Consider the following 15989-nt stretch of genomic DNA (forward strand, 5'->3'; position numbering starts at 1 on the left):
ATCCTCTCTCAAAGGTAAAGAATTTTTTAGTAGGAGGGATAAAGATGAATGAGAGGCTCATTGCCTTCATCATCTCCTGGATGCTCACACCAAGGGGCAACAATCACTTCACACTTTCAGAAGAAGATCTGGTCCTCATATATTGTATCATGCACCAAGTAAAGCTCAATTAGATCCATATCTTCAAGGATCATATGCAAAAATCTACAAGGTTAAGTGATTATCACTACCCTTATGATGTTTTGATTTCTATGTTTCTGAATTATTTTGAAGTGGAGTTGGAAGATGAGCTGTCTGAAATTGTGAAGCTCTCAAGTGAAATCAACAATGGTTCTGTAAGTAATATGGGGTTTACCAAAGTTAATGGAAAATGGATTAACAAAGGAGGATACCAGGCTAGATCATCAAGTGGAGCACAGATTGAGGAACAAAATGAAGATGTTGCCACTTGAGATGAACCTGCAGCTGAAACTTTTGAAGCTGGACCAAGTGTTGCCACTAAACATGAAAGGATTACATCCATGACCCCATTTGAAAGACTCATGGTGAGTAGAATGGACAACTTTGCTGACAACCAAAGGAGCCTTTATGAACTGTGTGACACAAGGTTCCAGAGTATGGATACAAGGTTCCAGACCTTGGATGAACAGATTGAGGCAGTGCAAAACCAACTTTTTGAGTTGCAGTATGGGAAGGATAGTTGAAGCATACAACTTTTATAACAATTTCTTCTTTTTATGTTGTTTTTATCCCTTCTTACACTTTATTTGTGAAGACAAATAGGGGGAAAAGTGGCTTTGGGATTGTAATCATCTAATTCCTGCACTTATTCTCTTTAATAATTTCTTAGGTAGATGATAAACTGCTGAACTTTGATAATTTTAACCGATTAATCTTGTTTTTTAACAGGTTTTTTTTTTTTGCTGCTGCATGTATGTGTGTATCTGGTTTTCACACTGATTTGGTTGATGTACCTGTTTGGAAATCACCTAGTGGAAACTGGTTCTGTGATGCATGATATATCTGGAATAGATTATCTCTTATACCTGCATCTTTTTGTGATTGCAGGTTGTGCCAAATTCTAAATAGAACTTCCCAAAGCAACCCAGGGTTTTGTCTTCATCAAATAGGGGGAGAATTTTGAAAATGAAGCTTTGATGTCTCCAAATCCATAAAGACAACTTGAAGACCTTGTTGTTATGTTTAAGGTTTAGTTCTAGGTAGTTTAGAATTTTGATCCACTCCTAATCAATTCACAACTAAATCAATATGGGTTTAAAAAGAAAAATGTTATTTCAAAGCTAAGTGAAAAACAACCTGTTGATTTCTCATTTTAATCGGTTGTTTTTCCTCAACCTGTGTGAAGGGTCATTTGAACTGTTTTGGTTTGGTTGGCTTAACTGTCAAAACCAATTCAACCGATTAAATCGACATTTCAACCGGTTGATTTTTGAATTTCTTAACAGCTTTCATAAAACTATTAAATCTGTTTTTAGTTATTTACAAATTGGTTTAGCTCATGTTTAACTGATTAAAACGACTAGTTTGATGAGCTATAAAGTAGTGACTACCCTTCTTATTTGAAAAACACAATAAAGCAGTGACTACCCTTCTTATTTGAAAAACACACAACAAGTGATTCATAAAATATTTTGTGAAAGTTTGGATTCAAGAAAGCAAGATTGCCTTGAGTTGTACTTTGGTCAAAGAGTGGATTAGGAGCAACTGTGATTTCCTATAATCAGGTGTAATCTGTTCCATACTCTATTGTAATTGTTCTTTAGTTCGAATTCTTGTAAACTGTGTAACTGTAAGGTTAGAGGATTGTTCTGACTGTGTGTAAAGTCAAAGAGGGTGTGTGTTCTTGAGTGGTCAAGATCACCTCTTTGAGGTTGTGGTGTGTTGTAATTTGTTGTTGATTACCTAGTGAATACCGAATGGTTTTCTGGGGACTGGATGTAGCTCTGGTAAGGAGTGAACCAGTATAATTGTTTGTGTGATCTTCTCTCTTTCTCTCACTCATTTAAAATATGGTTGAATTGTGATTTTATCTCTACTGCCATAAACAATCGGTTAAAATGCATTTTCAACTGGTTGTTTTTCTGATAACAGGTTTAACAGTTATGTTTTCTTGGCTGATCTGATTCTTTGATCTGTAAATCAATATCAATCTTCATTCTTAACTAGTATTTGTGAAAAACTTCCCTTAAACTATTCAACCCCCCTCTTGTTAAGGCCATTAAATCTTACACTCATGACTTATGCGAACATAATTAATCCAATTTCGATCCATTATCTTCTATAATAGTCATTCAGGTGTTTTCTAATGAGTGTTCTATCTCACATTTGTCGAGAGTCAAATACCACGTATCAATTGTCGAGGTTCAAACACCCTTAAACTCAATACCAACACGATAATTCTATTCTAAACTAACAACTAACATAATAAAATTAATAATAAATGCAAATTATAATAAATACTAAATATACAAATTAAAAGTCATTAAATTAATTAAAAATATTAAATAATATAAATCTATCTACCATCTAATAATTTAATAATTCTATTCTAACCTAAAAACAAAAATAATATAAATTTTAAAAAATACAAATTATAATAAATAAAAAGTAAACAAATTAATAACATTAAAAAAAATGAAACAGTGGTGACGTTCGAGCAAGAAAACAAACAAGTAAGAGAAACGAAAAAAAATATATAAACCAATGGTAAAGAACAAAGTGAGCTCGAAACGAACTTACAATGACACAAAGAAGACAATGAAGGGTCGCAAAAGAAGAGAGGAAGCACGAGAGCAGAAACAGAAAGAAAACGAAGTGCCAAAAAGAAAACAAGTATGAAAGCGTAAGTGGCATGTTTCAGAGTTAGGGTAAAAAATGTTTTAAGAATGCGGCTATTAGGTAAAGCCACATTCTTAAACAAAACACTGTGATTTAAGAATGCGTCTATTAGGTAGAGTCGCATTCTTAAATAAAACACTTTGTTTAAGAATGCGGTTATTACAAATAGTCGCATTCTTAAATGAAGTTAATTTAAAAAATGTCACCGCGTTTTGAATGACAACGTCTGACTGTAAAACTGTATTAAATAAAGGGTCGTTGTTTTTATATTTTGTACTAGTGTGTAAAATTTTATTATGAGTGGCTAAACTTACCCTGTAGGGATTAAAAAAAATGTGATATTTCTTAAGTTGTTGTCATTTATGAATGCGTATTTTTATTTGAGATTTGAATTTCTTGGGTTTGATAGTATGGTTAATGCTAAATGGTGAGGAACAACCATTGATGTCCTTTGAGCATGAATGAGGCTAGAAGGCGAGATCATATATCTGAACCCTAACAAACCAATCATAGTTCTCAATGGTTGCAAAGTGCGGGTTGAGACTATAGTGAATTGTTCCATCTTAATATAGAAATAAGCTATAACAAGACAAGAAATTGATTGTGATAGTTTATTATTCTATATAATTTCATATGATGAATTTTCACTCAATATTTTTTTTAGATATTTTTAAGAAAAAAAATTGCCAAAAAAACAAAAAAAAATCAATATTTTCTAGTAATGTATTTTGTTTTTACTGATTTTAACTAAATGTGGTCAAATATTTTTTTATGAAATCATTGAAATGTGATTAATAGAAAATTAACAATTTATTCTATTTTTTAAAAAGTTATATTTTAGTGATACTTCAAAGAAAAGTATATTATATACTACAGTAAGTGAAATCCATTTATTGTAACATTAAATAAATGTAACTAAGAAAATGTTAATAAAGGTAATAAACGATGTAGTGATATGAAAAATTCTATCGACTAATATTGCAAAAACTTATATGACTTCACAAGAAATATATTAAAACTATAATTTATTAAATATGTTTTTAATATTCTAAAATATTTAAAACATTTCTTCAATAACAACATAAATAAGTATTGTATAAGATTTTAAAATTGATAAGGATAAAAGTTAGAGTAATTGTTTAAAATGTTGTATAAGATTAGGCATATTGAATATGATTATTAGGCATAGTTAGGTGTGTGGACATATAATTTGGGTGGAGGAGAATGAAAGGTGTAGGGAAGGGAAGAGAAGATAATAGAATGGATTCTAAAAAAGTGTAGTTTTTGTGGGACAAGCGCATTGGACGCCGAAAGACCCAACTTTCAAGGCTGGAAGAGAAGGCAAAAATCACCAGAAAAACAAAGGGCATTCCTATTATAGTAAATCAGGACACGTTGATGGCATGAAAAGTAGGGAAAAGAAGAAACCAGAGAAACATTGAAACGAAAGTTGAAGTCAAAAAAGGTGGAGGACAATCTCCTTAAACCCCTCCCTCCCACGCCCTTTTATCCCAAATCTATTAACTTCCCCCTAAGCCCTTGCTTCTTCTCAAAGGGGCACTCATTTTTTCTCTCCCATACCAAATAACCCAAGAGAGGAAGACAGAAAGAGAGTAACACATCTTTTTGTTCTTGACCCTTCTCTTGGCACAAACACCTTCTTCTTCTTCTTCTTTTTCTTCTTCTTCTTCTTTTTCTTCTCCCACCATGGGTTTCCCAATCCTCTTCCTTCTCTTCCTCTCTCTCCCCTTCTCCTCTGCAAAACTCAACGTTGACTACTACAAAGAAACATGCCCAGAATTCCCGAAAATCGTCATGGAAAACATCTTCACCAAGCAAAGTACAAGCCCCGCCACAGCACCCGGTATTCTTCGCCTCTTCTTCCATGACTGTATAACCGATGGCTGCGACGGGTCCATCCTCATCTCTTCCAACGCCTACAACCCCCATGCAGAACGTGATGCGGACCTCAACCTCTCCCTCTCCGGCGATGCATTCGACGTCATAGTCAAGATCAAGAACGCGCTGGAACTTTCATGCCCTGGCATAGTTTCGTGTTCTGACATCGTGGCACAGGCCACGAGAGACCTTGTTAAAATGGTGGGTGGACCCTTCTACCCGGTGAGGCTGGGGAGAAAAGATAGCCTTGAATCTAGCTCTGCCAAAGTGGCCGAAAGCCTACCCACGGCAGATATGACCATGGATAAGATCATTGAGAAGTTCACGAAGAAGAATTTCACGGTGAAGGAGATGGTGGCTTTGACTGGCGCACACACCATAGGGTTCACGCACTGCAAGGAGTTCATCAATAGGATCTACAAGTTCAGCAATACCTCTGATGTTGACCCCTCCATGCACCCTAAACTGGTGGCTGGGTTGAAGTCAGTGTGCCAGAACTACACCACTGACCCCTCCATGGCTGCATTCAATGATATGAGAACACCAGGGAAGTTTGACAATGCTTATTACAGTAATGTGAAGAATGGGTTGGGGCTCTTGAGCTCTGACTCCATGCTGGCTGTGGACCCAAGAACCAAGCCATTTGTGGACGTCTATGCAAAAGATCAGCAAGCTTTCTTCAAGGACTTTGCAGATGCAATGGTGAAGCTTTCTGTCTTTGATGTGAAAACTGGCAAGCAAGGAGAAGTCAGGACCAGGTGCGACCAGTTCAACAACCTTAATACTGCCTAAGCAACATATATTATACCTACTGAGGTTGAAATTATTTGATCCTTCCAAACTACTAAACCTTTAAACCCCTGTGTTTATTATCTGTATCAATCTTTATATGATCCCTATTCAATTTTTTTATTTGTAAAAGAAATCAACAATATATATATATACATTCACTATATGCATCGTATAGAGATAATGTAGTTTCAGATCATAATATAATTTTTTGGGGTTTTGTGTATCTAGACAGCCATGAGTATATATTCTTATTTGTGTGTTTATTTGGAAGAAATATGTGAAACTTAATTAACTATTGTCTATGAATAAGGGCATGAGTACTTTTGAATTCTTTTTGCTGTTTCGTTTATTTTTGGTCTTGTGAAAGAGGTGAAAGCGCATGAGGCATGTGATGGAGAGAATGTAGTTTTACCCATCTCGTATTTCTTCTCCGGTGTTGCTTCTATAAATTATTTGATTTTGGATAAATGTTTTCAAAACTTGTTTAGAGTGGAAAATAATATAACTAAAAACAAGAATATTCTCAGCTTTTTAAAATAGAATATTCTTCTAACAGTATCTAACATAATAATTTTATATATATAAAAAAAATAGGATATTCTATTTTTAATTTTTAAAGTTAAACTTAGAAGAACCTACAAAACAAATTATTAAGTTTTCGAATTAAATAAAAATCAAGTGTGAACACGCGTATTTGTAAAAAATTTAAACCCTTAGGAATTAGCTACTCAAACACTAAAAAAAATTATTTCTAACGGGTTATTTTTGACATTTTTTTCCGGTTTTAACCCTCGTTAAATACGTTATCTGTGGTTTGTTTTTCTCCTAAAATATTCAGCGTTGCTAACAGATTATCGGCAGTGTTTAGGAATCCCTGAAAAATAATTATTTTCCAACGATTTTTAGAACCCTTGTTACTCCGACGATTTGGAAACCCTTGTTATTCCCGACGGTTTTCAAACCCTTGTTATTCTCGATGGTTTTCGAACTCACGTTATTCCCAACAGTTTTCAAATCCCCATTACTTTTAGGAGGTGCATATATAAAAAAGTAGGTGTCAAATGATAAAAAAGTTGAACAAAAATAGCCTAATGGTGTTCTCAAACCATGTGTTCTTCTTCTACCACCTAACACTAATACACTACCGCACTTCAATTTTTTTTATATACTTTCCATGATTTCGTAATACCATAGGTATAATTTCGTATTAATACAAAATATTTATATTAATATAAGAAATACATATTACTTACTAATTTATTCATCTTATTCATTAAGATCCATTTAGTGATCGGTGTTAAAATAACAAACATAAAAGGTTTAGGTTTGATTCTTATTATAAAAAAGTAAATTCATTATATTGATAATTTTTATCAAATAAAATTTATGAAAATAAACAATGCTATCATCTAAAAATTTAGATAATGTTTTCTTTTTCAACCAATGCAAATTTACTTATATTTAAAATGTAACCTATTATACATTGACCAGAATTCTAATACAACTATGAATTTCTTTAAGAAATGAAAACTGTAATACTATTTATATATTGTGTGCACTTGATGTATCTATTACATTTAGTTATATATGCTCTTCAAATGGAATTAATGGGTAAACTCACCACCACTGAATAAAGATCCTTTTTTTCCATGAATCTGGTTGATTTGAATGTGTCCCCATTTCTTCAATAATGGACAAACTTGAACAATTAGTTAGTTTCTTTTAGCAACAAATAATAATTAAAAATTGTTAAATAAATGTGTTGCTTGACATGGGATGTGCACAATCCATATACACAACAAAATAACATCAATAAGGGCAAACACCTTTCCAATATTTTAACTTGTCTCATATTGGAACCATATATATACTTTTTATTTCTACAATTGGAACCGTATAATGCAGATATTTAACAATATAGTCAAGACAATGATACCTTAAACTTTCCAAATGAAAATGGGAGCAAAAGTTGTTTCATTAAATAAATTAATAAATAGTTTATTTCAGATGTAGCAGTGTTGTACAATCTAAAATTCCAGGGAGTAGTCATATAATAAAAAATTTCATCAGCATTCAATTGTTGTCATAAAGACTTGGGAAAAAGAAACTTGAAAACAATAAAGGGATACAATTTAAAGATGAGATAAGTTCACCATTTTCACAGCCAAAGCAAAATTCTCGAGCAAAATAAACATAGGCCAGATTTATCCAAACATCAGGCATCTGGACACAAACACTACCATTGACATCTTTTAGAACCGTATAATGCAGATACTTAACAATATAGTCACGACAAAATAACATCAATAAGGGCAAACACCTTTCCAATATTTTAACTTGTCTCATATTGGAACCATATATATACTTTTTATTTCTACAATTGGAACCGTATAATGCAGATACTTAACAATATAGTCACGACAATGATACCTTAAACTTTCCAAATGAAAATGGGAGCAAAAGCTGTTTCATTAAATAAATTAATAAATAGTTTATTTTAGATGTAGCAGTGTTGTACAATCTAAAATTCCGGGGAGACTAGTCATATAATAAAAAAGTTCATCAGCATTCAATTGTTGTCATAAACACTTGGGAAATAGAAACTTGAAAACAATAAAGGGATACAATTTAAAGATGAGATAAGTTCACCATTTTCATTTGGCGCCATGGAGCAGGAATTAAAATCCGCGTAATTACATACGGAGTGAATGGGATTCGAACCCAGGTTCCTTCAGCAATCCTTCAGCAACCAAAGAAAATTTAACCACTACACCAAGCAAATCCTTTAGTTTTATTATGATTTTTATTATACTTATTATTAATAATAATATTAATAATACTAACAATATTAACAATACTAACAATATTAACAATACTAACAATATTAACAATATTAATAATACTAACATATTAACAATATTAATAATACTAACAATATTAAAAAATATAGATAGAGATAAATAATAATTAGTAATAATGAAAAAATTAAAAAATAAATTTTTTACGGAAAAATCCGTATGTAATTACATACGGATATTACATACGGATTCAGAATCCGTATGTAACGCTTACCTACGACAGTTTTACATACGGATTTTGACTGTATGTAATTCCATTTTTTCTTGTAGTGAAACACTACCACTGATAGCTTTTAGAACCTACCAAAAATTAATGAAGTAACTCACGGATAAAAGTTTAAGCTCAATATAGTCCAAGGTTTAGCACACATATAATAACTTGTGTAAAGATATCCTTTGACACATCAAAATGGCCTTTCTCTCCTAACATTACCGCAACACCATTGGCAGCATATAAATTAGAAGAATGTTGAATCAGAACCTACAAATGTTTTGAAAATAAAATAATATCAAATAACATAATTCCACTAGTAGGACAATATAAAAATTATACATGTAAAGAATAGGAAAAATATGACACTTCAGGGAAATGTAATTAAAGAAGTGTTAAATCAACGTAATCCTAAGGCGTACTACATGTTAATAAATTGCATCTTCTCCTAATAGAGAGATATACATACTCATCCACAGACAAGCTATAGTTGGAAGTAACAAGTACACTTATAATATAGTATTTAATTGTATTACATGATAAAATAGGATAAACTTGTTAGAAGTTTATTCAAAAACCAAAGTTTGTATATATGGACATTAAGAACCTACAAACTACATTCTCTAGAACAATGTTTTTAAATAGCCATTATGTAGCACTATATTCTCATTATTGAATAATAAAGTGAATATTTTCCCCTTCTAAATTCAACTATCCAACAACTATTACGTTGAGAAAAAGGAACAACATATATAAGTTACAACTAAAAAAAATCAAGCTTGAATCCTTTAGTCTTAAAGCATGGACAACACACAAGCATGCAGCATAAATGCAAATATCTAGTTGGTTATATTTCTATGCATCTTGTGTTTAATATGCTCCAAACTGATTCTAGTTGGTTTTATTTCTATGCATGTCAAGTGTATGAAATGTTATGATTAATGGAAATGTTATAATTAATGAAAATGCAAATATATGTTTACAAATCAAAAGTCAAGAAATAACAAAAATGCAAAAAATAACTCTTATTCTCATAGACAGTAAGAAAGACGAAAATACCTACTCTAGTACAAAATTCTTTGGCCTTTTCCAAATGAGTCACCTCTAGCTTAGGATTTATCTTTTCATTGCGAACTGCTGCAAAGTAGTGACTGTATCATTCAACATATATCAAAAAAATAAAACATTTCCTACTCTTTTTTAATAAGCTTCTCCAAAAAGCACTTGTATGAGAAAAAAAGATCAAATTAGTTTCTCCATAAAATTACCTAAGTTTAGCTTTTGGTGAAACTTATTTATTTTTGCTTCTTATTTTCCCTCGATTAAGTGCTTAATAAGAAGTTTATCTAAACAAACCCCTCACCAGATTGGTTCAAATTGTGAGCATGAAAATAACAGTAATTTCTTCAACGGGAAAAAATCAATTCAAGTCAGCAAAAAAACAAAAGTAAAGGAAAATCTTGATTGGGAATGGAGAGAAATATATAGTTGAACAAACTCTACCTTTTAATCCATACACTTAAAACCATCAATATTAGTCCTTATTTTTAATCTATTTTAGTCCCTGTGACTTTAGATAATAGGGGCTAAAAAAGATTAAAGTATGTATTGGGAAAAAGAGATACTAAAATGGTATTTTCATATACTAAAATGAATAAGGACTTTATAAGATTAAATCACTACCTAGTTAATATTTTTTATTATTACCAAAAAAATTTCTAGACAAATAAATTTTAATTTGGTTATTTGCAGCCATAATAATGACTTAAAATTTCTCCTCAATACCAAAATAAATGAAGTGAAAAACTTCATAAGCATTATGTGCATGAGGAGTCTGAATGGTTTTGAACACAATTGCATATGCATCTAGATGCACAAGAAGCTACACCCATGGACATACCTTGAACAAGATAAGGCATACAAAATGCTAGAAGTTCTAGATCCATTTAACTGCTCAAGTAACCTAGCTAGGTTAAAAAGTATAATGACTTTATCCCAAGGCACTTCTAATTGATGACCATTGCTTTCAAAGTCATGAAATAATTGCATGTCCTTGAATTGAAGAGTAGAAGTAACAACATCAACAGAAGACCTTTTTTCCTCATTGATGAAAGATTGCCAAATACCATCACCAAGAGCCTCCTTAAACGTTTGTTGAGCAAGCTGACAAATTGAAGAAAATAGATCTTAACAGTGGTAAGTGTGTAGGAGAAGGAGCCATAATATGAGTTTTCATTCATTTAAAACAAGTGTGTACAAACCTCAAATTCACCCCTTTCAAAGTGAAGCACACCAACATTATTTAATAATTCAATTCGTACTTCTTGACCTCCCTTCTTAAAAAGAGTACGATCCTATACCACAGTTACAATATCTATATCATAACAAATTATAATACTTCAAAAGTCTATTCATAAAGAAAAAATTTCCAAATCAAAAAAGAGAATATATGATAAGCTCTTAACCCCTTACAGTTTTGAATGCATCTAGGCAGCTCATGTGTCAGAAATAATTAACAATTCTCCCAGCTCAGAAATGCCTGCAAGACAATGAATCATTTTTCAAGAACAAACCAAAACTTGAAGCTAGGTAATACTAAGCAATCATATTTTCAATGCTCATAATTAAGAAAGGGCTTTCTTTTTTCCCTTTCTAATGAAGTGCTTGTTTTTTTTTTTCTAAAGTCATACAATTTAAGTAAATGAAGTCACAGTCAAAACAAAATGCTATAAATAACAATATAACTGTTTTGCAAAACCCGAAACCTAAGATGAAATCTAAATTACTCAAACTCTTAAGTTTTATCAATAACTCTTAAAATTAAAACAGCTGACATGAAATTAAAGTGTAGTGTTTGTATGACCCTTGATGTAACCTTACTTTATCTACTATCTTCTGTAATTTCATATCTATTTTCCATGAATCTTTGGCCTCCACGGGGAATTGAGGGGTGATGTGGAAAATTGTAGCCAAACTACCTCCTTGTGGTTGTCTTAACAATGCATCAGCCATTACAATGTCTTTGTCCTTCTTATATTCAATGCTAAAGTTCAGACCCATTAACATCTCTAGTCCCCAGTTGTAACAGTTTAAAAATTTGTATGGCTTCTCACACATAAGCACTTCTTCACTCCTTCTGATAGAGATCACATATGGTGCCTCACTCACAACTCTGATTTGGTTCACACACAACACACTCACTCACAACTTCAAAAAAGAAGATTGTGGAAGATTAGAAAACTAAAGAACTTCTTATTACTTTCTTAAAAAAAAAAACAAAGACCTATTTATAATTTTGGTTTCCAGCACAACTAGAATTAACTAAACAATAGAATTTTGATTTCTGTTTAAAAACTTATTATTACAACTATCTAATAAAATAACTGCCAAATAATGTCAAACAACTATTGCACTCTTCTGACACTAAATAATATGTGCACGTGTAGAAATGACTGCTTACCTTCGCATATAAAAACACTTGTACATAAATTATAACTGCATTCTATCTTGTTTTTGACAAAATGATAGGATGCAACCCCTATAACAAAGGTTTATGAAAGAAGAAATAACGAAAATGGGAATAGAGCTTTTGATGTAGTTACAGGTATTAGGAATTAGTTACCATGTTAGGACAATTAGTTAGGAATAAGAAAGGTTTGTATAAAAATACAAGAGAAGTGGGAGACATGAGAAAATATATGTTGGGAGGATACTGATCCGTTGAAGAATCAGTTTTATTCATTTCGTAACACTTTGGAAATATACATTATTAGGTCTTTCTGTAAACCTCATATTTCCTATGTTTCTAATCCAATTTCTATGATAACCTTCAAAGACCTACCACAATTTGGCCTATTTCAATAATAAGCATCTAAAAAATATATGGAGATCAAAGTTAAGTTAAAATAAGTTGATTTTTATAACTTCATCTTGTTGGAATTAATGGCCTAAACAAGAGGGGGGTGAATTGTTTGACAAAAGACTTTCACAAAGATTAGATAGGAATGAAGTTTTATCAACTATCACAAAAGAAGCAATCAAGGAAGCCAAACAATCAAATGAAATTGTTTGCAGAAAAATAATCGGTTGAAACTTCGTTTTAATCGGTTGTTTATAGCAACAGAAACACAAATTCAAATCAAACAGTTTATAATGAGTGAGAGAGAGAGAGATTACACAACCAATTTATACTAGTTCACTCAACCCTGAGCTACATCCAGTTCCTAGAACAACCACTAGGTATTCCACTAGCAATCAATCACAGATTACAATATACAGCACCACAAAGAGGTGATCTTGATACCAAAAGAATCAGTCACCTTCTTTGCCTTTCACACAACCTTAGTCATAACACCCTCTGACCTTACAAGTTTACAAACTTCACAATTATAAAAAAGAAACTATTACAAGAATCAGAAAGGAACATATTACACTTGGTATTTTAGGAATCACAAAGCTCCTAAGATCAGACCTTGATCCAATGCATAACTACTTAGCAATCTTGCAAAGCTTTAAATCAAAACTCTTCTAAAAAACATTTTCAATCTCACTTTCTATGTATTTTTTATTTCAAAGAGAAGTTATATTATAGCTCTTAAAAGTAGCCATTTTAGGCAGTTAATCATGAGCCAAATCAGTTTTAATTCAACTGAAAACAGATTTAACATGTTAAACAGGTTTTTGAAAAGCTGTTAGAAAATGTGACAATCCATATCTTCATTCATTGATGGTGGTGCAGGTGAATCTCCTTTGTGTTCCATAGATGGAGATCTCATTCTTTGACTCATAGAAGGTTGAGCAGGAGATTCCATTCTGTGAGATGATAAGTAAGGGACTTCATGGCAAGACTGTTCTGCTGCTTGCACTGTATCATCTTCCATAGGAACTACATCACCTCCCTTTTCATTGTTGAGATTTGAGCCTCCATGTTCCTCCTTGTGAGGCTCTTGTGAAACACCCAACTGTTTTCCACTTTGTGAAAACCCATCTTGATGAGAGTGGAATTGTCAATCTCACTCACAACTTTGATAGTCTCATTCCTCTCATTAGTAGTATCAACACCAAAGTGATCAATTAATTTTGATACAAGAATAGCATAAGGAAATCTGTAATCAGCTAACCTTTTTTATTTCAACATATGTTCCATTATGATGTATACCCAATTAACTTTTATCTGATTCATAATGCAGTAAAGGAGGATTAGATCTTCCTCATGCAGAACGTCATGGTTAGTGCCTTTGGGAATAAGTTGTCATTCAATAATGTAGGGAATTAATCTTGGAGTTAAATTCATATTACCTACATGGAACCGGTTGACACTTTGAGTTGGATTCCTTACACAGCTCCTGTAGTATTGGATTTTATTAAACTCATGAATTCCATTTGTGTTTCCTTTTCCAACCTTCAATCTAGAGTACTTGATTCCAGCCACTGAGTTCCACACATCATTTGAGATTTTCATCTTAATACCTTTCACATACGACACAAGGTTCTTCCCATCCAGTGTCAAGTTGTTGTAGAAGACCTTCATGAGATCTAGATACACATTCTCAATCATGTCTAGAAACTGCTTTAGTTTTTTATGCTTCAATGCATATATGGTTTCAGTTAGTTTTTCAGTTTTTAGCCAAGAGAACTCCAAGACCTTGGGTATGTTGATCTGTTTTCGACTCATCTCATGTATATAGACAGTTATGGTCTTTTCATCTCCAACGAACTAATTTTTCAGAATCCCTTGAGTTGTTATGCTTCTCTTGGTTCTTCTTTTGCTGACGTGAGGAGGATGCCATTTTTGAAACAGCCTCAAGTCTGCATGTTAATCAACTTGAAAGCAAATTAGTGTGGATTAAGGCACACAACAGCAAACCAAAGAAAAGAACACAGTCACCTTATCAGGTTCAGGAAAAGAGTGAATGGTGAGAATTAACAATGCTAGAAATAGGTTTATATAAAAAACCAGTAGTGATTTGATCAACCAATTAAGAGCATAGATATATGCAGAATATCTTTGAAAAGGAGCAAAATATATTTTGAAGTCACGTTCACACATCAAACTTTCCAATTGTGTAATTTTTTCAAGAGTAAACAATAGAAAAATTGATTCGAGGAAGGTTATTATAGGGTACATGCAATTTGGCACAGAGATTGACGACAAAGAGTGTCACCATGACATATAAAAAAATAGTCCAAAAGAAACAATGACAAATATTTTGACTATTTTGTTTTTCTTCCCAATCTAATGCACACAGAGAGAACAACAATGAAAAAAAAAATAGAAGTTTGGTGAAAATACAATAATATAAAAAGAAAAATAATGTAACCATTATGATTTACCCCATAACACTTGTCTTAAAGGAATGGGGAAAGATTATGTATTCCAAACACATCTCTGAATTAAAAAATCTTTGATCCTAAAATGTGAAGCGCATAGTGAGAAAAGTATACGCGTCCTACTAACTACCCATTTAATGTTTTTTTAATTACCTGCACTTTAGAAAATACCCAAAACATCTATTTCTTCTAAATTCCAATCTTCCTAATAAAAGTTAATTGCCTCTAAAGTTTATCATTATTTATTATAATTACTTCACTTTCCCAATTTCAACGGATCTGCCATCTAGATAAGTTCAATTAAATATTTATTTTTAAAAATTCATTCAACAAAACTTATTTTGACTGTTAAGCTATTATGATAAAAAATAATTTTCAATAAATTTAACGAAAAATATTAAAAATATAAAACACCATTGATAAAGTATATATTACGGTAGGTGTTTTCCTTATCTCTAGTATGTTAATTAACTCTCAATTAATCAGAATGTTTGATTATAAAAAGAATAAGAAAAATACTCAGTGTCACTAATCTGAAAGAGAATAATAGCAGGCTACGTAGACGCGTGTTCACTGAATTACTGAAAATAGCTCTACAGAAACATTCCACTAAAATAAAATCTTATTGTATTATAATTTATCACCTATAATATTTAATACAAATTCTATGAAAGACAAACTCTAAACTAACCAATGTTCAATTAAATTAACACTTCTATGAAATCTAAAGTTTGTTTATAATTAATAACTCCCTACCACTTCTATAATTATAATTAATATATATAGAAAAACACAAAATAAAAATTAATTTAAAAAAAATAATTAGTTGTTATAATAACTAAATTAGAGACATTTAAAAAAAATAGTTTATAAATTAGTTTCTATTATTGTTAAATGGTTTCTAAATTGGTAGCAAAAACCTTGGTTGCTAATTAGATACTAATATAGAAATCATTCAACAATAATAGAAATTAATTTAAAAACCAAAAATTTTTGTAATCTCTAAAATGGTGTCTAATTTAGTCATTATAGTAACTAAT

General features: G+C 31.6%; 1 protein-coding gene across 1 annotated transcript; it reads left to right on the top strand.

The window, feature by feature from the left end:
• The first annotated feature begins 4330 nt into the window (after positions 1-4330).
• LOC137828222 (peroxidase 65-like) lies at positions 4331-5722 on the top strand. The gene has a single exon (XM_068634700.1). It carries the CDS (start codon positions 4567-4569, stop codon positions 5548-5550), a length of 984 nt encoding a protein of 327 aa, XP_068490801.1. The 5' UTR covers positions 4331-4566; the 3' UTR covers positions 5551-5722.
• The last annotated feature ends 10267 nt before the right edge of the window (positions 5723-15989 follow it).

The sequence above is a fragment of the Phaseolus vulgaris genome, chromosome 7 (assembly GCF_000499845.2).
Source record: "Phaseolus vulgaris cultivar G19833 chromosome 7, P. vulgaris v2.0, whole genome shotgun sequence".
NCBI classification, from domain to species: Eukaryota; Viridiplantae; Streptophyta; class Magnoliopsida; order Fabales; family Fabaceae; genus Phaseolus; species Phaseolus vulgaris.

Excerpts from the sequence above, each read along its gene's own strand:
- LOC137828222 (XM_068634700.1), top strand. The coding sequence starts at position 4,567 with ATGGGTTTCCCAATCCTCTTCCTTCTCTTCCTCTCTCTCCCCTTCTCC.